Raw genomic sequence first — 25,172 nt, 5'->3', positions numbered from 1 at the left:
GATGGGGAAGAGTAATAAATGTTGCTGAGACTCTGAGAGAACTTCCTGCTCTTTAAATAGTGTCATTGGATCTTAGGGCTACAACAATCTCTGACGTGTACTCCCAATGGAAGCATTTCCCTGTTTGAGTTTAGAACTACATAGAAAGTGAAATGGCTCTAAGTTATGAGAAGGGGACCTGGGTTATTAACCAGCCAGATAGTAATGAGAAGCCACAGAACTATGATCATGGTACAAGAAAAAACAGAGGATAGAAAAAAAGTGGATCAGTGAATAAACGTGATGTTGACCAGGAAATTTCCACTCTGTGCTAACTGCAGAAGTTGACTTATGAAATCACATGTGCGAATGTTGGGTAAGAACAGGCCCAATCATGAATGTGATCTCTCCTACATTTTAACAGGCAATTTAATTCAATTTCCAATTCATTAATGTGTTTTAGTCATATAAAAAAATACAGTAGAAGTATTCAAACTTTCATTGTTAATATTTAAAGGAATATATTGGGTGGAATAATGGTGGATGTTAATTCATATCTATTTGAACAACTTTCCTTACTCAAAGCTTTAAGTTTTTATATGTAAATCATTCATTCTGATTTCTCTAATGGCTGTCTTCTGCAGCCAGACATGTGGCACTGTATTCCTAACCCTGTGCTGATTTTCAGTGTTTGTTATACCTAAACATTGTTTTCATTGAGTCGAATGTATCAATGCTCCTGTCTTCAATGCTGTGCCTATTCTCTTTTTTTATATTTGCATCTGAAATATATTCATAAGTTTTTTTTCTGTGATGCGTAATGTGTGTTAAACTGTAAATATCACATTTCTTGTGAAAAAGACAATACCATGGACACAAGTGAATTTAGATTACTACTACTGTTCAGTTTTAACAATGTCCCTGGGAATTTTTATTTGTAGGATAATTTAGACTCCCCTGATAGCTCGGTAAGTTTATCCAATGAGCATATAAGTATATATAAGTATTAGAAAGGTTCAGCCCCCAGTTTTGATGGGTTAGCTGGGTAAGCCAAGGTGAACATAAGAACATAAGAAATAAAAGCAGGAGTAGACTATTTGGGCTGTTGAGCCTGGTCCGTCATTCAATATGATCATGGCTGCTCTTTGGCTTTAACTCCAATTTCCTGCCCAGTCTCCATAGTCCTCGATTCCCTAAGAGACCAAAAGCCCTCCTATCTCAGACTTAAATATATTCAGTGATGGAGTATCCACAAGTCTTTGGGTAGAGAATTCCAAATATTCACAGCCTTTTGTTCACAACCTAAATGAAGAAATTTCTCCTCATCTCAATCCTGAATGATCGCCTCCTTATCCTGAGACTGTGCCCCCATGTTCTAGATTCCCCAACCAGGGGAAACAGGCTCATAGTGTCTAGCCTGTAAATCCCTTTCAGTGTCTTGTATGTTTCAATGAGATCATCTCTCATTCTTCTAAACTCCAAAGAGTATAGGTTCAATTTATTCAGCCTCTCATCATACGACAACCCCCTCATCCCAGAGAACAATCTAGTGGAGGTAGGAATGCTTGAATTGGCCTCAGTGCTCTAGTTTTGGGATGTAATCAATCAGCTTTCCCATTCCCAAACTGGTGACCAGTGTCAGAAATCTGAGTATGATTTTGATGAGGGCAGCATTGGGCCTGGCTGTGATAAAAGACCTTTGAATGACCTTTTCATTGATACAGTGCCTTTCAAGATTTTAGAACATCCCAAAGCACTTCAATGATGCACTCCTGAATCTGAGTCATTGTTGTAATTTAGGATCCAGTAATTGAATAAGATGCTGGTATTCTCTACCAAGGCTCACAAATAATGACCATTTTGCAAAGGAACTGGGGGGTTGTGATTTGTGCAAGGACCCAGCAAAAACCAGGAACCGATGGTTTCCCAACCTGAAAACACTTAGATACTGCAGCTAAGAGCCAGAAAGGTGGATTCAGGGAGTTGTTGATAAAAATTTAAAACACAGAAATCACTAACGCCATTACTATGGGAGCCGGCCAAAACTGACAAGCGCGGGGAACCTCATTGTGAAGAAGTGTACTGAGTGCCATCTTGGATTTCCTTACAGCGTTTAAAGCTGTATGCACTTTTAATTTTAAATGACCACGCATTAAAAATCTACCTTACCAGACCAGTTTGGACTCATGCAAGGACCAAAACTAATGCATCCTGGAGAAGAAAATTTTTAAATGACCAGAGTACATCAGGTCTAAGTAGGAAATAAGAAGAAGAGTAGCTGAGTAGTTGATCAGATGAGTAGTTAATAAACTCTTACTGTTAAACTATATAAGACTCACCTCTTCATGAGACCTACTGAACTACACACATCTTACAATATAATGTTTCTAAGTTTGCTGACGATACAAAGCTAGGTGGAAATGTAAGTTGTGAGGAGGGCACAGAGAGATTGTAAAGATATCTTATCAGCTTAAGTGAGTGGGCAACAAGATGGCAGATGGAGTATAATGTGGGGAAGTGTGAAGCTATTCACTTTGGTCATAAGATAGAAAAGCAGAATATTTCTTAAAAGGTATGAAACTTGTAAATGTTGATGTTCGGAGGTACTTTGGTGTACTTGCATAAGGAATTTAGAAAGTTAGCAGGCAATTAGGAAGGCAAATGGCATGTTGACCTTTATTGCAAGGGGATTGGAGTACAGGAGTAAAGAAAGCTTACTACAATTGTACAGTACTTTGGAGAGACCACACCTGGAATACTGTGTGCAATTTTGCTCTCCATATTTAAGGAAGGATATCTTGCATTGTAGTAAAAGTTCACAATTTTGGTCTCTGAGATGAGAGGTCTCTCCTATGACGAGAGGCTAAGCTAATTGAGCCTATATTATCCGTTGTTCAGAGGAAAGAGAAAGCTAATTGAAACATGCAAGATTATGAAGAGGTTTGACAGGGTAGACACTGACAGGTTGGCCAGGGAATCTAAAATGTGGGGAAATAGTCTCAGGATAAAGGGTTGGTCATTTAGGAATGAGATTAGGAAAAATTTCTTCACTCAAAGAATTGTGAATCTTTGGAATGCTCTACCCCAGAGGGTTGTAGATGCTTCATTTTTGATTATATGTAAGGCTGATATAGATATTTTTGGTTTCTCAGAAAATCAAGGGGTATGGGGAATGGATGAAAAAGTGGAGCTGAAGCCCAAGATCAGCCATGATCATATTGAATGGCAGAGCAGACTCCAAGGGCCATATGGTCTACTCCTGCTCCTATCTCTTGTGTTCTTGTGCCACATGCAGCTCAGCCCAGACCCTATTAAATTAGACTGTCAGCCTTTTCATCTTTAATTAAAAGAAATAATGTAACTGAACTTGGGGAATTCCCATCACAAACACTTTTCATGATGCTAATGGACATCTACATTGAAAATATATGAAATATTAAAAGATTTTTCTTTGTATGATTTATTTATAAAGAAGCAAACCAAATAGTTTTAATTCAGGAATTACTTCTCCACGTAGAATCATCTGTCCTCATTGAGACCATCAAACTGAACATCAGGACAGAATAGTGGTAGCCTAATTTTTAAAACCTGGTTTAGCCACATATAGATTTTGACGTGAGCATTACAAAACTGGATCAACCAAATACTGACCAGAATGGTGACAAAAACATTACTGGGATGCATGTATTGCCCTCTATTTTTGTAATTGTTCATCAATTGTTTACGCCAAGATTTTGAGAATTCCATAGTTTTCTTTGTTAGATGAGAAATAAACACAAAGGCTTCAGTTTGAATGAATAATATATTGGGCAGACTTTAACGTACTGAAAACCCATCCAATTGCACAGAGTTAAAATTGGGCCCATTATTTCACTGCTATGATTACAATGATTATTTAGGTATTACATGAAGAATCTATCTTTCCATATATTTCCCAATTAAGGGAGCTACATGATTCCAGAAGCATGTGAAAAAATTGTCGTCTGATATACTCTGCAAAATAAAAGATACTGGTGTCACAATTATTGCAACAAGGGTTTTGTATGCTACTTTTGCTGATATGATATTGCTGATTAAAGCCATTATGGTTAGTGACCTCTCAAGCCACACAGTCACGTTATGGATTTAGTTACCCTTAATAGAGTCAAGCTTTTTTGCTCATTAAAAAGAATGGAAATTTGGCTTTGAATATTACAGTACCTCAGCAAAATACTGCTGCCAGAATATATGAACCCATGTCCTGAGTGTTACTGTGCTGTCTTCTCTTATTAGAGTGCAGATAATTCAGTTATCTTTATTGTTGTTGAGAATCTGCATTTTAATCTATAATTACTGATCCAAAGTCATAACCACAATTTATACCACATATGAAGTGTGTCTGTGTAATGCAGCAAGTTATTTTCCATTCGTTATTTTTAACTCAGATGTAATTCTGATGATGTCACGTGACATGAGCTTGGGTTTTATCTGTCACCAACATTTTTAACTAAAATTATATTAATTAATTATAGCATTGTATACAAGGAGCTATATTTGAATAAACGCCAATGATGATCTGTGGTAAATAATTGTGATGAAAGGATAGTTGTAACCCAATTGACCACTGAGTATTTTCCTGAGGTTTTTTTTTGTGGATTAATATATTTTATTGTTCTTTTGATAACTCTAAAGATAACTTCATGGATCACATTTTTGATAGTGTACAAGATTGGAAGTCCAAGTGATGATTAAATCTGGGCACTGAGCAAGAACAAAGTGAACTTTGATGATGATTTCCATTTTTTTTTCTATTGTAATCAAGACAGATGGGCACTGGGATATCAGCATCTGGGTTACGTGGAGAAGGCATTCTGAAGACAATCAGGCTGGACCTGAGATGTTTGCCGTGTGCCTTGCTCTTTTCTTAAGGGAAAACAAAAGACATAGATAGGACATGGATTCACCTAGGTATCATCTATACACAGAAGTGCTTTTATGATTCTCTTTCACTTAGAAAAACAAACAATGGACTCTGTCCTATGTCGAGCAAACACATGGCATGCACGATTTTTAAAAAAGGGTGACAGAAGTGATTGACTACTCGTGTGGACAAAATGCATCTGTTCCTTCCCAAAGAGTGGAAAAATGTATATTCTGAAAATCATCAAAATCATGGAATTTTACATCATGAAAGAAGGTCATTAGGGCCATCATGTCTGTGCTGAATCTTTGAAAAAGTTGCCCTATTATTCCCATTCCCTTACTCTTTCCCCTAGTATGTTTCCCGTTTCTAGTGCATATCCAATTAACGTTTGAAAGATATTATTGAATTTGCTTTTACATTCCTTTCAAACAGCACATAATGGAGCATAACAACTCACTGCAATAAAAAAAATTTAATCTCCTCTCTGGACTTTTGGCTGATTATCTTAAACCTGTATCCCCTGATTATTGGCTCGCTTGTCTGTGGAATCCATTTCTCCTTTTTTACTCCATCAAAGCACCTGATAATTTTGAAAACCTCTATTAAATCTCCCCTTAATTGTCTCTCCTCAAAGGAGAACAATCCCAGCTTCTCTAATCTCTTTACATAACTGAAGTCCCTCTTCCCTGCTTTAATTATACCACATCTTATCTGTACTTCCTAAACCTCTTCAAAATTATGGCATCGTTTCTAAAAGGCGGAGACCAGAATTGGACTCCATCCCATTCCATCCTTTAAACTCGATGAACTTCAGCACATTCACAAATCTGTAACCCATATTCTACCCTGGATCAAATCTCACTAGCTCGTCGCTCTTTTACTCACTGACATACATTGGCTGCTAATGTCTCAAATTTAAATATCAACTTTTAAAAATGCGTAGTTTTTACTGAATAAACAGGGTAAAGGTTGGGATTTACACACTTCTAGCAGTGCAGCCATGCGCTCTCTCACTCAAAACCCTGCACCCTACTCTTTCAACATTCAGAAAACTGACATCAAGATCTTCATCCTTTCTTTCAAATCCTAAATTGGCTTTGCCGCACCGTGCCTTCTCTATCCATATGTTCCTGCATGTTTTCTGCCACCCTGATACCCAACTACTTATTGTTCTTCAACTCCTCTATGCCAAAATGGTGGCCACTATAATGACCACCATGCCCCTGCTATCTGCAGCTCCCTCTCTAGACGTACCACCTCAGCAAAGTGCTACTCTTTGATCATGTCTTTGCTGCCTGACCTCTTCCATTTTTTCAATTTTTCCTCTCCTGTTGGACATTTATTGTCTTTCTACTTTAGTGTATGTGAGCGGATGTGACTGCTTTGCTGGCTTCTGATTTTCTCTCTTCACCTGAGATTATCTCAGTTTTTATCACCTCGCAGTATTTGTAATATGCTTCAAATTTATGAAATGTTAACGTGTAAGCAATCCATTCCTTTATAGCTGCCAAGGCTCATTTTCTGTTTTACCTCTTGTGCAAAACAAAAATGTGAAGGCAAATAATGAAGTCGGACAAAGATAAAGTGAAAGATTACATCATAGAATTTCTGCAAGAAACTTGCTCTGACAAAATCCATGACCGAGGAACGTGTGACAGTGTTGTAAAAGTAATTCTGGTTAGGAATACAATTGCAAACCTGAGGGAGAAGAGGGACAGCTGTGGATCCAGGACTACAGTCCCCAGAGTGCACTGGCCCGGGGGCGCGTGCGCGCGCGGGAGCGCGCTCCCCTTCATTTGAATAATCTGAGAGCATTTGGATCCAAGCCAATCAGCTGTCAGGAGCCTATGATAAATCGCAATGCATTATTGATAATCATAATTACCATGACACATGCGCACTCCACTTAATGGAGTAATTTGGCAACTCCAAGAATTTGTTTGAATTTTTTTTGTATTTGTTACTGATGCATCTACCATGTCGCGTCGCAAGCAGGCGAAACCCCAGCACATCAACTCGGATGAGCAGCTCATAGTTGGAAACGGTAAGATGCATTTCTGGGGAAAATCAGAGAAAACATTCCAATTCATCTCTCATGGTTTATTCGATTGATCAACAGATTATAGGGGGAAAGAGTTTTTTTTTTCCAATTTCTCTCTCCCTCTCTGGAGTGCGTGTCCGGTCCGACCCTTAGATCGTAACATCTCTTGAACTGGTTATCAGATATGAAAATATCAAAAGATCGGAATAGGTTTTTTTTTTGGGTGGGGGGTGTGTGGGGGGTACATGGGATGAAATTGAGGGGGTGAAAATAAAGAAAAGTTGTTCAATTCCTTTCAAAAGGTAGAAGTTGGGATGAGAGAGAGTTTAAAAAAATGACCGGTGCTTGTGTCCTTGCCATGGCCGTAGGGAGCAAGACCCGGGCTCTGACCGCTGACCGACTGCAAATCCCTCCCAAAAAATCAAAGAGCAGATGCTGGTTCCCGTGCATTTCAATTCATGTAAACTTTTATTCTCCAGCTGTGGTACTCGATTTACTGTAAAAGTATCATTTTTGGGGGGTGTTTGACTCAATTATGGGACGGGTCTGGTGCGCACGCTTAGCGTGACTCACTCCTATTGATCGAGGTAGGTATAAATAGTTACAACATGTAACACAAAGAAGATCCTATCTTATCTTGTCACAATTATGTTGCATATATTTAATTTCCCTCTTTTTTTACCTGTCTCGATTATTTTGTAATCATTTAGAGCTTCGTTTATTTTTCTATGCAGCTCCGCTACCAGTTGATGTTGCAACTTGTTAAAAGGAAAGGTTGACGCTTATCATGTTTCGCGATTGTACTATTCAGATTTGTTTGCAATAAACGTTCAAGATAGCTTTTTATTTACATTTTTAAAAATTAACATTTTTGATAAAACTTTAAAAGAAACTTATTGCTTCTGATCCTTTCTGGTACTTTTTTTTTTATTTAAAGCTGTTGGTTGTTTTTCATTTCAAAGGTGGTGGTGGTGGTAGGGTTTTTTTTTTGTGTGTGCTGAGGATAGGGCGAGATCGCGATCACCCTGGACTCCGAGCCATGACCTACAGCCATCTTTGATTTCCGACTTCCTACAGCCACTCAATGGACGCATTTGTTCTATTTAAAAAAAATGTCACAGAAGTTGCAGTTGTATTGCAAAGGGGGATTCAGGTTAAATGCTACCCGTTTAAAAAAAAAATGAGACCTGGGATACCTCCAATCTACTGATGCCAATCTGGATTTACATGGTGGGATATTCAAACTTTAATTCGTGAGACAGTAAGACCTTGTTTTTAGACTGGTACAGTACTCCGCTGCAAGCAATTCTGAAGTGTATCGGTGTGAGATCGGACTGAGCTACAATATCAAAGACTGTTTAAAAGGCACACACACGCACAACCTTGATGTTTTGCGCCCCTTACCTTGGTTTAAAAAAGGGTGTTGCGCCATTTATCATTGATGCATCCAATTTTGATCAAATCTGCTTTTAAATTGGTATTTATAAAATTGTAACCGCAGATTGTTGTAAAATTAGGTTTCATCATGAATGATCGATTGCGGTCTAATTTGGAGCACGTGGTGGTACTTTTGCGTTAGTAGGTATCTGAACATTAAAATATCTTAGCCACGTTTGACATTAATTATCTTAATGGCAGTTCTGTTGTGGTGAAGTGTGCACAGTTTTTTTTTCTAAAGAACCTTTGCACTAGGCATTTTTTTTCCGACAAATTTCTTTTCAGTTGTAAAACATTGCTGCATTTACCCCCTCTTTCCCTCTGGAGGGGGGTTTATTTATATCTCCCTAATGTAATACAGCTGGAACCCATTAGTATTGCAGTTAATTGCAGTTGTGTGCAAGAAACATGGATGGCCAGACTCACCAACACACTTTTTGTCATTTGCTTGTAAAATTAAATTAAACAGAGTTACTTGCACAACAATTATGCTGGTGGTAGAACTCTTTTTCCCCCTCCCCCCGACATTTGTTATTGTCCAAGTGCTTAACTGTCCTACGTCCCACCCATTGTTTGCAGTGGCAAATCCTCAAAGAACCATTTTGAATGTTAATGTGCTCTGAAGAATCATTCTGTAACTTCTACTTCAGTGCTTTATATCTTGAGTGCAAGTGGGGGATGGAATGGTAGTGCCTGTATATGTACTAACACATGGCACAAAAGCTTGTGAAACCCCTGGGTATCTGCTTATCACAAAGAAGCTCATCTGCATGCCAGCTTTACAAGCAAGAGAAGTGTCCTTTTTTTTTGCTGTGTGGATGAGCAGCATTAATGTACAGGATACTTGAGGGAAGGGGGGATATTGTTGAGAAAGAGAGTTAGGGAGACCCTTGTATTGAAGGAACTGTGGTTTAAGTAATCAGCCCTTTACTCTTATGATTTATTCTGTTTAGCACTCCCCTCACCCCCCCATGCAGCTATTAATTTGGTTAAATTATTTTGTTACTTCAAGCAATTATATGTAAGGTTATTTAGAGGTTAATTTTAAATATGAAAGGGTGAACACAAAGTGAAGCCTATTTTAGGATGATACATTGGTACAAATAGTTTCTTTCCCTCTGATTTCTATTGATACCTGCTGCAACTTTGTTATAATGAAAGCTGTCACATTTGCTGCCATTGCAGTTTAAATACCGCTGCCATGTCTGTAATTTTGACCAAACAGTCACATTTGATAATAAACCCATAAGCTTGCAAATTAGGCACAAATGTTCCCTTTAAAAACTGTGTTGCTACTTTGCTTCCACTTTACATGCTGATTCCATTTGAATTTTTTTTTGCAACCAACTTCACAAGTGGATAGTCAATGCAAAGCAACAGATCTTTTTTGAAAAACACTTGCCTGTCTGAGTCTTGATACAAAAGTGTAAGATGATCTGAGGCATGACATACTGTATTGTACATGTCTCCTGTGTTAAATTGTTGGATGTTAACCTAGAGCTATGTTGGAGCAGGTTGGTTTTAAATTGCTCTGCATTCTGGCATCATTCTTGATGGGTCTTGAGCCACTTTTAAACTAGAACCCCATTTGTTCTTTAATGTATCCATGGTTTGTATGACAAATTGAATACATTTTGATTCAACTTTGAAGGGCGTTTTTGGTGTAAATGGGATGAATGTCAATTTTGGGCTGGTCTAGTTTAGTGGATTTGCATGCAGCATTAAAACACAATAACAAGGTAATGCCAAAAATGCACTTACTGTAGCTTGGCACAGTAGTAGGTTGAAAAGCCGTGCAAGAAATAATATGTTAAACATGAACATTATATTAACTTTTTGATGAAGCATGCATCATTGTCCCTTCCGGGAAGAAGAGCATCAATATGAGATGGATATAACCATACGAGCAAGATTTTCTTAAAGAACTACCTGAACCCCTTTTTTTTAAAGAAAGGGATCTTGTTTAGTGCAGAACATTTTCCTGTTGGGAAGTCTCCATGCTGGTATGTCCAGATTCTTTAGCGTCACCTTACTCTATACAGTTGGGGGAGGGGAACAGCTTCTAGAGTGATGAGGTTATAATATTTCATGAAATTTTTGGTTTTTGGATGATTCCCTAAAGGTTAAAAATGAGCAGACTAATAAATTTGACAATTGATGAAATTTGACTGTTTCCTACATTACAATAGTGACTACACTTATTTCATTGGCTGTAAATTGCTTTGGGACTGTCTTTCTGGCTGACTACCAGGTTATTTAAGGTACCAGATACTGCTGTGTGGGTCAGGAAATTATCCTAAACTATGCAGTGATAACTGCAGTTACTGTAACAGTGACTCATTAGTAAACTGGAAATGTGCTTTGTCCAGCTACCTCCAGACCCCATGGTGCAATCTCACATAACCTAGCACAAAAGAAGAGCTGTAGTATCATCATCAAATGAATAGAAACTTGGGACATCCCAGAAATCTTGTTGATTACTTGTTGCTGTCAAATATTGTGCTTGCTGGAACAAACAAATTCAAGTGGAAATGATTCAAATATTTGTGCTGTTGTACAGAGAGCTCAGGATTTGTAATATAGTTGAAAGTAATCCATTGGGACACCATAGGAAGGGGAAAATGATTTACATACCAGCTATATTGTAGTCACAAATCCATTCATACCCAGTTATGTGCTGGCATGTATATCTTAAACTCTCCCCAATCTTTGTTAAACTGGCATTTTTTTAAAATTAGTCACACAGTATAAATAAATTTAGAATCCCCTGTTGCTCAATCCATAACATTTTCTCAATTTACTAACTGAGCAAGAGAGAAGGGTGGTAGTTTTTTAGGGAGCTAGCCAAAGTCACTCGTGAAATATTGTGACCTCTTCACTCAAATCGTTTTCTTTTGCCAGGTTGATTCCTTGGTCCTATTTGGGTGTGTAGTGAGCATAGCTTGTTCGAAAAACATAATTCTAAAGTCCTCTGACTTTCTCGCTGAAACGTTGCTGTTGTGCAGAGGTCTTTTGCTTCTGATTTTTCCAATATATTAGATGGTTTCTCAGGATCATGTGAGTGATGTGTATAAAGCAACAATTTAAAGTCCCACCCTAGAAAACAATGTTGTTTGCAATCTATCCCTTCCCTCACCTGGAGGGCAATTAACTGCTCCAGAGTGACCAAAAGAGGTGACAACAGGTAGAATTAGATAACTCTTGTCATATTCGGTATGTCCTAACTTGTTAACTCTTTCTTTCAAGTGTGTGTGTGCAGTTTTAGCTTCTTCACTTACATCCAGATAAAGGGATTTTTTATTTTAAATTGAGAACTTAAAAAAAAAAGGTGGTGGAAAGAGCAAAATGTGTTTTGAACTATTCATTCAAAGTCTTCAAACTAAAACTAATTATGAAAGATAAATGACTCTGCAAAGCTGAAGTGAGTGGATGCAATTCACAACCAGTGTTCAGACTACTAGCAGGCTCCAGTAGATACAAATATTAAAGTAATATATTAATCACAGCTTTACCAGAAACCTATGCTTACAAACAATATTTCCCATCAGCTAGTTTACCTTATTAGGCGATGTGAATAGCCCAGCAATTATAGTTTTATACCCAGCCATTTTTAAACTTCAGTGCCTGTTCTGTTACTACAAATATATATTTGCTACATGGACTAACTTCCAAAGAATTCTGTTATTGTTCACGTTTACTCTTTTAGGGAAAGGGCAATATGAAAACAAAAATCTGAAGTTGAACTGGATTTCAAAAATTCAGTTATTGCCATCAGTGAAATTATTGGGTGTTGTTTTTCTTCAGCAATTATATTACAGGTGGCAGTAAAGACTGATTTATCTGAGAAGCACTATTCTGAAACCACAGAAATTGTAGACTGTGCTTCTGCATCAGCCTTGCATTGTTTTGTATCTATCCAGCTGCAATGCAGTAAAGAGATGCCTGGAAATGTAAAACTTAACTGTTTTTCTAAAAGATTATGGGGTTGTGGGACTTCCAGTGGCAATAACCGACTGAAAGGTGTGTGTTTTATCTAGAGTTTAGCATTATTTTGTCTTGAATCTAAACAGTTGTGTACAAAAACCATTGTAAATTGTAGCTGCCTTTGTTATTAACAATTTTAATAGTTTGAAGTAGATTATGGACATTCCACCAGGGTGGGGGAAGGAAGAAGAGTGAACAGAAAATTGTCATCTTGAAACTTTTCATACTAAACTATATTTAAAAACAAATTGACCCATGTTTATTGCCGGAAAACTTGTATTGTCTTCCTCTGCTTTTATTCCTGGTTGTAACTGGCAGGAAATGTCTTCTAAGAATGGATGTGTATTTTCCCCCACTTCCCATACTTATCCTAAATTGAAATTTTAATCCTGGGAGTGAAACTCCTGTCAAGGATGCATCAGTTTTCTTTGCCTTTCTATGTGTGATTCATCAGTTCTGCCTAAAATGTTGCAGTCTGCAGCCTTGGATTTCAAGTAGACCAACATTGGATATGATTGCTGTTTTTAAAAACTTTGCCCTGAGTACTGTGAATAGAATTGTTTTTCATAAGCTCTTTTGACAATGCTTCATGGAAATTTTGTATTTTAAAGTCTTAGATTTTGAGCGCTGAAAAGGAATGTGAACATGGAGTTTAAAATATCCATATTATTCAATCTACATGGATATAGGGATGAAGTTATGTGGATTGGTACAGTAGCTAACTTTGCTGTGTTTGGGCTTGCTTGTCCAGATTAGTCTAATTTTGGATGTATAGAATGGAACCATCTCTAACCCCTTAACCAACCCCAATAGCTTCCTGTGCAAATTAATCCAACACAAAATTGCCGTACAGATCTGCACCAGTGAATAAGTTTGAAATGGTCTATAAAACTAATTGGGTTATGCCGAGCCTATAAAATTGTTACAACTGGCAATTCCCAAAAGAGCATCTGTGAGATTTTCTTTCAAAGGATATCTACTTAGTTTGGATTTTAATTTTAGTTCTCCTCCCAAACTCAAATCTGTCAGTCTGTCCAAATTGCATATTAAATCCAATGTTCTGCTATTTTACGAGCTAAACAATGGTGGTATTTGTTGGTTTGATGAGCCGGTATTCTGTTGAAGAAAGTAAGCAGGCAAGTCGTCTTCTGCATGTGTATGTGTCTTTTAATGTTATACTGTATAGCAGATTTCAACAAGAGCACCAACGTCTTCATGAAACTGCTGATGTAACCTTTGCCTTCTTGGGCCTGCTGGGTGGCAAGTTGATGTCAAGCTAACAATTAGGGCTCCCAAGCAATTGACCTTGGCAGCAGGGTTTTGCGTTGTTTAGTTTACTGTTAACACCATGGTAGTGTTAAGCATGACTTGGAATAGCCTGTTTACCAACTAAAGCTTGTTGGAGGCGCTTACTAGGAGCGTGCAATTTTAGTCTCTGGGTTAATCTTTCTGCCTAATACTTTTCCTTCGAAAGATTTGGAAATGCACAGGGGTTCATTGTTTTCAATTCTCTATTGAAGGCTTTCCTTTTCTAGGCCCTTAAGTTGCTGTATAACTGTCAGGTCTCTTGAATCATAGAAATGCTGTTAGTTTTCATATCATCAGCAACTTTTTAAGTGTAGCTCATAAATTAATTAGATTTTAATCTTTAATTTGAAGTACTGATGTAACTAATTTTTGAATGACTTAACTTGAGATCCTTCAAACTGCTTTAAATTTTAAAAAACTAAATTGCTAAATTCAATAATAAAAACATTTTTATCCCTCCTAGTCTGCAATAGCTTTCCTGCACACTGAGTAGAAATGTCATTTTCTTTTCATCATTAATTCGATGCTGTAGTCTTTTGGCTGTGCAGCTTTTACTAAATTTATAAGCTCTCGTTTTAGAATCCTTATATTTAATGCAAGAAAAAAAAGTGTGATTTTGTAGGCTCTATTGTGTAAGTATTGTGATATTTTTGAACATACACTGCAAGCAGTTTCTGCAGTATCACACCAGTAATAACTGCATGAGAATTTAATTCAAATCAAACTCACTCCTGTCCACTCCCCTAATGAATTGAGCTGCTTTTACATTGGGTTAAGTGTATCCTTGCACAACAGAAGCAACCCCCCGCCCCAGTAAACCTGCTGGGTTCACTGAAGCTGGCTGTTGGAAAGGCTGTTTCTCTGCTGCAAGCCTTGGCAACTTAATAAATTTATTTTGTGTTTGCTGCTGGCTTTGTGAGGTCCATGTCATCAGGAGTTAGCAGAACAAGCTGACAGTGTAAGAGCTGCTTCAGCAACATGTTACATTTCATCAACTGCACCATACAGACCAGAAGGTCCCCAGCTTGATTCTTGACCAGTGCTGCTATCCCTACACTGAGGGGTGCTACAATTGGCTTTAGTGCTTGGGAGGGAAGAATTTAGGGCCTTAACATCTATTGCCATTCATTGATTCTACTGAAAATGTGGACATCATCTGATTGGATTTGACATTTTTTTCTGCTCGTCCGTTGGCTGCATAGCCTTCTGACTCTCACTGTGATAGTAATGCATGAAGAATAATTACTGGATGAGGTGTTGAAGGCAGCTGTGAAACTTTGCCCCAGCTAGAGTCAATGCACCAAAGAAGAGGTAAGCAAATTGAGGAAAGAAATCAATTTAAACTACAAGTTGTGGAACTTTGAACTTCCAACCTTCCATATACTTGAGCTCATCCAAAACTGCTGCTTGTATCCAGACTCTCTCACAAAGCCCCTTCCACCCATCACCATGATGAACAAGGACTCCCTTTCTAGCAGCAACTCAATTTTAAAAATTTCATTCTACCTTTCAAATCCCTCTATGGCCTCGTATCTCCTTGTAACCTCCAACAACCCTACAACACTCCCTAGCACCCCCCCACTGCACCCCCCCCCCCCCCCCCCCCCCCTCACACACCAACAATTCTGTGCTCCTACAATTCTGGCCTTCTTCACATTCCCAATTTTTTTTCTTTTTAATTCACTCCATGATTGTCAGATGTGCCTTTCTTAGCCTTTTTGACCCTAAGCTCTGGAATTCCCTCCCTGAACCTTTCCACATCTCTACTCTTCTCTCCTTTTTAGGACAATACTTTAAAACCTAATCTTTGCCCAAGCTTTTGGTCATTCCTCCTGATATCTCCTTGTTTGGTTTGGTGTCAAATATTGTTTTGATAATTCCCCTAGGAAGCACTTTGAGACATTTTAACTGTGTTAAAGGCACTATATAAATGCAAACTGTTGTTGAATTGCTGGCCTTACTTGTGGAACATTTCTTGTAACCTCAAATGAAATGAGTACACACTTTGTCCACCTTGAGTTCAAGTGTTAACACTTGACCAAAGGTTTGCATAGGAATACTGTGAATAAAGTGCAATAGATATTTGGTTTTTGGGAGCTTTCTCTTACCTCAATTATTTCCTCCATTTTTTTGCCTCTACACTGAATAACTACCCAGTCTAGTGATTTTAACCCATTGATGGTGATATCTATAATTTTGCCTTGAGTGACTTGTAAGATATCTAAGTGACTGCTTTTGCGTGTTATGCAATGTCTGCTGAGACTCTTTATAATTGAGTATCCCGACTTGTGTTTTTGCATTGTACATCTTTTTACTCAAGCTTGAGCTCTGAACGTCAGTGATTTTTCCCATATACAAGATTACACCATTTCTCTTTTTGTACCCCTCCCATTTTCTCTTCCCTCCCACCTGTTAAAATTTTTATACTCATCGAAGTGAAGGATGTTGTTGTGAGAAAATAGAAGTCTTCCCATTTGAGTCACTTGATTGGGCACACCCAAGTTACAGTACAGCACATTTTGTACAGTTGCCCTTACTCACAACAATATGCTTCAACACAAGAAGAGCTCTGTTTCCACATCAGCCATCCTACAGCATCATGTGTGAGATTGTCAGTTAGAGGTGATTTTATGCTGTAGACCCATGCCTCTAGGAACCAAATTGAGACTGTCCAAGCTTGTTTCACATTGTCACCTTGTAGACAGAGAAGACTTTGATCCAATCAATCGAAGCTGGATTTTGTCCCAGGGTAAAAGGCCAGTGATTTAACATGCTGCCCCAAACCAGATTCAAACATTGTGCAAGAGTAGATGTTATGGAAAAGCTCGAATTTAAACCAATATCTGCTTGTAGTTTTTAATTTCAGGACCATATCAATACCTGTGAACACTTTTTTTTTGCACGGTTTGCTTGACTTGGGTGCCCTCCTGTGTTAATCCTTCTAGTTGCAGTCATTGTGTAAGCGACACACAGTAAAACAGATGTTTATCAGAGAGATTTCAGAATTCTGCCCTCAGCAGGTGATCCGGTCTCTGTTTACAGAGATTGGATGTGCTATTTGTCAGTGTATTTCCACAATTTTTAATTTTTTTTTAGGAAAAAATAAATTATTTATTGCTAAAAGTTGCAATACCAACTTTTTGCATCAGTTTGGTAAGTAGCGTGTTAATGTTAGTTTTACTTTGCAGACTTAAATTCTGCTTAGTTTGCCCCTGGGAAGGGCAGCATTTTCTTCATAGTGTTCTATGGGTAGAATTTAGAATTCAAAATGAAAAGGGGTAGTGTGTTTGAAATGCAAGCATTGGAGCACAATGTGTTGCGTTTCTTTTGTATTTACCTAAGGCAATGTTTAGTCATGTTTCCTTCATTAACTGGAATGTTCCACTTAAAGTGCTTCTTGTTCTAATTAAAGTATCAAAATGTTAATTTTTTTTTAAAAGAAAGAAGTCTTCGGTTAAGTTCTGTAGTTTATTCACTAATGCCAAAGGTAAGACAGCTGAGTGATGAGAGTAAGGGAGGTTGAATTATATCCTTGCGTTTTAGCCAGGAGATTAAAGTCAAATGTTAGTATTGGTCAGGTATTCTGGTGCAAAATAATATGTATTATAAATGGAAATTTGGAAGGAGAGCTTTCTGTTGTTCCAAATGGGAAATGCTGCCACTTTCATGAATGAAATATAACCTTTTCTCCTGTCAAGGATTTGGACATGATCTTAATACTTTGCCTAAAAGCTTGCTGAGTCCTAATTAAAGTTGACAATTTTTCAATCATGAAGTGCTTCTAGAAATATTATTGTACACTATAGTAAATGTACAATCTTTGACTGCTGGTTTACTTAAATCACTTAAGGAATTACTGCTCTGTATTAAATGTCCTAAGTTATCTAGTTTGTTTCCTTTGAAAGTTTGTGTAATCTGGTTTATGTACATCATATATTTAAGTGTCCTTTTTCCCCCCCCTCCTCTTGTTCTCAAATTACTAAGGTTACTTATTTCCCTTTCTTGAGGGCATTTTGTTTGCATTTTAAATGTAGGTTTATGCGATTGAAAGGGTATTTAAACTGTTAATTTGAACATCTTTTTAATTGTTCTGTGAGTTGACTAAGTATAATGCTGCTCTTATCTTTGCATTGCCCTGTTGGAATCAGTTAATGCTTTCTTTTTGTCTTAATACCATTTGGCAACAGTTGGATCTCAATTCCCTGCTGAGCTTGGTGCATTCCCAACATTTATTGGATTACAGGATGCTTGGAGATTACATTCTTGAAATTCTAGGATCTAGATAAAAGAATAAGGGAAAAAACAATGATTTGAAGTTTTTTTTCTTGTTTTTTTTTCCGCCCTCCTCCTCTCTTCACCCCCCACCCCCCCACTGCAATAATGTCTGAGTAACAGCTATGTGGCCTGGTCTAAGGTAGGGCTAATTTGTTCTAGTTTTTAATAGTTAAAATGGTATTACTGCTTTTTTGTTGGAAAATTGCACTACTGGTTAATTGTTTAAAGCTAGGCATGCTCCTTAAGTTTCTGAAAGCAACCTGTATTATTAGAGGGCATTTGACCTCTGTGTGAAGTGGAGCATGAAACACTCGTCAGTGCTGTGCTGTGCCTGCTACTCTCATCCAAAAAAGAAAAACTTTATGACAGCAACAAGTGTTCTTTGGTTCTGGCTTTTTTCAACCTGATTTGGCTTTTTTTTAATAGTTGTCCTGTAAATAACAATTTTTAAGAAGCTCATGGTGATTTTATTGTGAAACCTTGTTAATGTTTGCTTAATGCACTATACACCACAATTAGGTAGTGTCTCTAAGGCTCAGTTATTTAGCAACATACAAACTTTTGTTTTGTTTTTTAAAAAAAATAGAAGCCAGGGTGCCTAACTATTTGGACATGAACTTGGAAGGTTTTAGATATGAACAATACGATAATTTTTGAGAGATGGCTGACGAGCTTTTCAACAGCAGTATTATTCTACTTTTATCATGATTACTAATGCAGACTCCCTGTGAGGAAAAGGCTACTACTCCCAAATCTAGATTTTAATTTATTTGAAAACCTATGCCCCTGTTCTTGTGATACATAGTTTCCACTGTGAAACTTTCTGCTGTTCTCCATGTACTGGATTGATGTATACCGTACAAGACCAGAATATGTCTGTCTGTTCTACTTAACAGTTTCCAAATCAATGAAGTGCTTTAATTTATTTGACCTTATCTGAGAAATTGAAGCCAACAGGGACCAGACCAGCAGCCTCCAGTGAGGGTAAGAACACTGATTACAATCTGTGCAGGAAGTTCAGAGAGCCTCACTAATGAGACAAAGACAACTGTTTCTTCTCAGGCTTTTAACTGGCTTACAGTGTTCAGCTGCTTTCCTTTTGACTGTCTGTAAGCGTCTATATATTGGAGAACTGAGGGCCTGAATACAGTATCTTGTTACAGGAGGTTAAAACGAAGTAGGTTTGATTGGTCCACTTCAGTGTTGTGTATGAGTGGAGAATGTGGTGATGTGTTAACTGCTCTTATTGAATGGTACAATTATTTGCCAGAATGGGAAAGCTTTTGTTTGGGGTTGGGGAGTGGGGTGGGAGGGGTGTTGCCGGCAGGGTGGTGGAAGGAAGAGAGAGGGTGCTATTATTGCAATGGCTGGAATATCTCTTGCACGTCTAAATGGCCTGCTTCTCATTTAGATATAATTGGGCAATTTGTTTAACACAAATTTGACTGTACTCTGGGAACTGTGGCTTTTGCACTGATCATAAATCTGTGTAACATCCAATATTTGTACGAGGGAAGTTCTGCAAAACAGTCCTCTCCTTTCCTGGGCCTACTTTTTTTTTCTGCCAATCTGCCCTCCAACTCTTGAGGGCATTACTAGGTTCAGTTCCATGAACCTTCTGGCACTTCATTATTTTTCATGCAAATTAAGACAGTAGGTATTGAGAAATTGTTGCAAAAAGCAGGGGAATTACTTATTTCCTTTCTCTAGTGATGCCAATGTATGTATAATTCCAGCTAGATCTATTGGATAGCAATCAGGAGTGACAACACTAATTTTTTTTTTCTCTTCCTAGCCAGGGCTAGAGCAAAGATGTTAGACTAAGTGTAGTTTTGTGACAATCTCTTAGCACAGAGCAAAGTGAAATTTGGAAGCACCTTATGAGTGATTTTGCTACTTGCTGGATAAGCTCACAGCTGTTAGTGGAGCTTGCACAACAATACATGGCTGCAATGCAATTGATTCTTCCCAGAGGTAGTCTTTATGTTCTGTATCCACCACAAATGCAATGCAGCATGTAAGTGATAAAGTTTTAAACAAGCAAACTTATTTAAATATTCATCTTACTAGTTTTTAGAGACATGTATTGATGGCCTTTGTCATCTTCTAGATTGCGGCACTAAGGCCAATCACCAGCACCAGGAAAAGAGAAAAAAAAGTTACATATATATTGAACTTTTTCACAACTTCATGTCCCAAAGCAGTTTACAGCCAATGAAGTACATTTAAGTGTAATCCACTATTGTAGAGAAGCATGAGAATATTATTTGTTCAATATTTCTCTGATTCTAAAGCCTCTCTTTATGCTGTGACTGACTGGTTTTGCTGATATGCTATCTGTTGCAGTGTGGACTTGGGGTTCTAATAGAGTAGAAAGTGTTTCTGAAATTTTTTTTATCCATGGCCCTGTTTTGAAGGGTGGGGGATGGTTGTGTGGGGAACGGAAGTGCTCTATTGGTGTTCTGACACCTCATTGCTGTTTGTGAAACCTTGCTATGTGTAAATTGGCTGCTATGTTTCTCTACATTTATAACAGTGACTGCACTTCAGAAGTGCTTAATTGGCTGGGATGGCCTGAGGTCACAAAAGGTGTTTTTTTTTTAAAAATGCAAGTTTCTTTTCCTTTTTAAATTGACCTTTTTTGCCATGTGCCTGATTTGGATAGTATGGCCATGGTTAGATATAAATCTCCTGGCCTCGCTACCAAATTAAATCGGCTGGATTTCCCACTCCAAAGAATACTGTTTCTACGTACATTTTAAATCCTGAACATGTAACTTGAGCATTGTTGGACATTACCAAGGAGGAACTCTACCATGAAGGTCTTCACCAAATTTCTAATGAAGTGTGAGGGTGGATATACCGTCAAAATATAAGATCTGTTTTCAAAATCTACACTTGTCTCTGCCTTTTTTAGCCATATATTTATAGAAATGCTGCCGTGTGCTGCCCCATAACGGTTGTTGAGATCCTGCATGGTGAATTGTAGGCTGAACCTTGAGCATCTTATGGTCTCAAAAACAAAAAGCTAAAAGCTACTGCGGATGCTGGAAATCCAAAACAAAACAAAACAAAAACAGAATTACCTGGAAAAACTCAGCAAGTCTGGCAGCATCGGCGGAGAAGAAATCAGTCAACGTTTCGAGCCTCCATGGCCCTTCGGCAGAACTGCCGAAGGGCCATGGAGGCTCGAAACGTTGACTGATTTCTTCTCCGCCGATGCTGCCAGACTTGCTGAGTTTTTCCAGGTAATTCTGTTTTTGTTTCATCTTATGGTCTCCTTTTACGTAGGAAGAGTATAATTCCTTTGTGTGTTTGTGTTGTAACACAGGATATATTAGAGACTGAGAAACCTGAATCGATCTGCATTTTACTGGATCTGTTAATGAAATCTGACTTTGTGATTCAGTTTTTTTTATCGTGTCCACAGTCTATACATGGCCCAACCAGAACTGGACACATTTTTGCACCTTGTTGTTGAATTCGGCAAGATCTGCAACAGTGCAGGGTTTGTGATTCAGTGTTACTATTCAAATAGAGTACTAAAGCTGGGAAAATCTCTATAATCAGATAAGTAATGTGCACATTCTTCAAAGACTTCCCAGGATACCCATTTTCTTCCCAGTAAAAGTAATTGATCTAATTGAGTTATGATAGAGGAACGCTTGCCACACCCTGTACATTTACATTAAACCCTGACTGCAATAGTTAGCACAGGATGCTTTTGTTTCTGAAATTACACTTTTTCAGAATAGTAATCTAAGAATTGGCATCCTATGATGTTACTTGGTTCCTGTAATGTTACTGGGCATGTGTTTCTCCTCTTCCTAAAAAATAGTTTAGATAGGTGCCTTTGAGGCATAAAAGGCTATCTGAACATAGCAGGCAAATGGAATTGGAACCACTCCTCATTTGGAGGTCCTGATTTTGTGTTGTAATTCCGATCAAGTTTATTTTTCCACAATGCCTCTTAAGTATCCTGTCATTCGACTATAATGAGTGAAGAACAATGTTCCAGATTTGAACACACAACACTTGCCTGATGACAAATAGGAGCTGCTCATTGCATTGCTTACAGTCCTTTGTAGTCACTACTACATTTCTCCATGTGAACAAATTGTTCTTGATCCTCAGCAAAAAATGAAATGCTCGGTATATTTGGAGTAAAGCACAGGTTGCTATATAAAGCCAATTTTCATGATGTGGTAATTTTGGCTTGTACTGCAAAGTTGTTGAAGCTCACCTGGGTGCGTTGTAGTATATTTTTCAGTGCAAGGTGGGAAAATGAGCATGGGTGTTGTGAATAGGAATGTTAGTAGCCAAGTAGCTTGCCACAGTCATTTTCCAAATGTTCATTCAGGTCTATTAAAGCAATCAATTGCAGAGTAATTGCTGTGAACTGGTAACTAAAGCTAACCTAATTTGTTCCACTATTTTTACACTTTGCAGGTAGTTTCTTACTGCTATGGATTTTGGTGTTTGTCTTTATTCAGTTTACAGTCTGTGCTTTTCTAAGCTGTACTGAGAGGTCCACATAGAAAATAACTTCTTCAGTAGTCTTTAGTTTTGCTTCCTTCCCTGGATTTAAGTAAAATAAATCTACAAGGGATTACCACTTTGATCACTACACACTGACTGGCTGAAGTGTGCATGTATGGGTGTTGGTTGAGGACTGGATTGGGCCTACTCTGATAAAGCCCCTTTTATTTCCTCCTCTCTCTCTCTCTCTCTCTCCCCCCCCCCCCCCCCCCCCCCCAAATGATTTGAATAACTTGCTCATACTTGAAGACCAGATTTGTATATATATGAGTAATGACCATTTTGAATAGGACACAATTAGGAAACCCATCTTCTTAGAGAAAATTGAGCTGGAGGAAATTGACTTTGTACCAAAACTTAAAAATTGCTAATTGTACTTCTGTCTTTACTGCAAACATAATTACTGGATTACCAAAACAATTACTGAAATAATCTCTGGGGAGAGCACCACCACGTGGCTGTAGATATCTTCTCCGAGCAGACATGCAGGAATCTGGTCACATTGTTTACAATGGTTCAAACCCTACTCTGTAGATCTGAGCATATAATCTAACCTTCCACTTTCAGTGCAGTACTGAGGAGTCTGCATTGTTGGATCAGACACTTACCCTGGAGCCCTGGCTGTGCTCTTGGATGGATGTAAAATACCCTATGGCATGATTTGAAGAAGTGTAGGGTAGTTGTCGAAGTTTATCCTTCAACCAATCTCCTTAAAAACAGATGATCTGATCATTTATCTCCTTGCAGTTTGTGGGACCTTGATGTGCACAAATTGGCTGCAGCATTTCCTACATTACAAAAGTGATTACACTTAGTGTTTCATTGACTGTAGTGTTTGGAACATTTGAGGTTGTGAATGCAAGCTCTTTCCTTGAGATTACTGTTCACATTTTTCACTAGAGAGAGACAAAGCAAGATGCTGTAGAGCAAAAAGATAGGTTTTGACCATGTGAATGTGTATCTTTTTGCTCTGAAGCATGCACATCTGTAGTGTTTTAACAATTTTTTTCTTTTTATAAACAATGACTGACCTGTGTATTTGCAGCATTTTCAAATGCTTTAGACCTCTCCTTGGGATATTAAGTTGGTAGAAAGAAAGAAAGAAGTTGATTAGATGAGGCTGCAGACTTCCAGGGTAGATAGAGTTGTAATATGATGGCTTTCTTCATTCAGGTTCTGTGTGGATTTCTAATGATGGTGGGAGAAGAGTTTGGTAACACACAATTGCAACACTTCCCGATAGAATTAAAATCCAATGAACATGCGCTGTATTCAAACAGAATCTCCTAATGGTTATTTATATTTTGAAGAGTCAAAGTGCAGCGTTTGAAAATCCAAAGTGCATGGGAAATGACCTTTTTGATGTCAAACCCTCTTTGGGTGTTCATGTAGGATCATCATCTCCCAAGAAAGAATATTTGCCTTGATAAGAATGTTGCAGAGTAAAACTCTCTAATGATTTGATTTAACATTAATGTTTCAGTGTAGTCCCATATTTAAACTGCGTGTGTGATGTATAGATTTGTGGGGTTTTCTTTATCACATTCCTGTTCCTGAAAATTGTGATCTGTGCGTTGTACATTTCCGAGTGGACTGACTCTTTTATTCCTCTTTTTCCACCCTCCTCCCCTTCCTGAGGTATAGTTACTTAAGTGTTTGGTAGTATATAGCATCTTGGCCAAATGACAGTGTGTTGGCAGGCTTTTTGACTGAGTTATCACAGCAGAGCCTAATGTTGTTTTTCTCTCTGCACCTCTATCTCATCCTGACAGTCTGCCACCATTTATTTCTAGAGTTGATTGATGTGACTGACAGTCAACCCTTACCTCTTTCTTCTGTATCATGGACCTACTTTATGCAGTTTCTACACTTTGGATAATTTCTGGGAAGTGGGCTTCTGTTACTTGTTTCTTTTGTTTTCATTATTGCTTTGAATCTGACCACATACAAAGGCAGTTATGATTTAATTGTTGTGGATGTTTCCTTGTGCAAACTGTACATGATCTGGGTGCTGTCAATCCCTTAATTAAAAAGTTTGGGGTTATGTCTTTCATGTAATAAAATAATTCAAGGTGTTTCACAAGAGCATTTATCAGAAAACTTGACACTGAACAGTATGGAAATATTGGAGCAGGTGACAAAAAAGCTTGGTTACCAAGTAATGGGTTTTAAGGGGGAGGGACCAGCAGAAGGGCAGAGAGGTTGAGGGACCAAGTTTCAGAATTTAGGATGTAGGCTGCTGAAGGTGCAGCTGTACTGATGGGGTGATGGGAGTGCAGAGACTTCTGGCTGCTGTATGGATGAAGGAGGTTAGAGATGGGCAAGGTCAGGGTGAGATTTGAAGCCATAATGATTTTTAAATTTTGTGGGATTGCTGTACCAGGGGCCAATATAGGACGGAATTTGGTGCTTGTTAGGATATGGGCACAGAGTTTTGGATGAGCTGAAGTATAGGAAGGGTGAAAGGCTGAAGCAGGGAGGCATCTTTTATTTAATGCCATGTTACCAGAGCTGAGCTTCTTGAGCATCTGCATACAGAAATCAGTACTCCCTAACCCTCACAGCCAAATATTTCTTGCTCTAATTATCTTAAAATCCAGGATTTTACTGCAACTTTTGTCTTTTACTGTTACTTTTTATCATGGTAGATAATTTGGTACAACTATGTTATAACTCGTCAGGTGGCATTAAATTAACCTCAATCAT

At 38.1% G+C, this 25,172-nt stretch overlaps 1 protein-coding gene across 1 annotated transcript in view; it reads left to right on the top strand.

Annotated features, from left to right (window-relative positions):
* Window positions 1-6,796: 6,796 nt before the first annotated feature.
* The window catches only part of sall4 (spalt-like transcription factor 4), a 39,526-nt gene continuing 21,150 nt past the window's right edge, over window positions 6,797-25,172 (top strand). The window contains exon 1 of the mRNA XM_078555354.1: window positions 6,797-6,926. Within this exon, the coding sequence (XP_078411480.1) occupies window positions 6,860-6,926 (67 nt within the window). The 5' untranslated portion in view covers window positions 6,797-6,859. The remainder of the gene's footprint in view (window positions 6,927-25,172) is intronic.

Source organism: Cetorhinus maximus, chromosome 13 (genome assembly GCF_964194155.1).
Source record: "Cetorhinus maximus chromosome 13, sCetMax3.hap1.1, whole genome shotgun sequence".
Taxonomy (NCBI): domain Eukaryota; kingdom Metazoa; phylum Chordata; class Chondrichthyes; order Lamniformes; family Cetorhinidae; genus Cetorhinus; species Cetorhinus maximus.
Note: the sequence above shows the minus strand (reverse complement) of the source record. Positions and strands in the feature narration are given on the sequence as shown.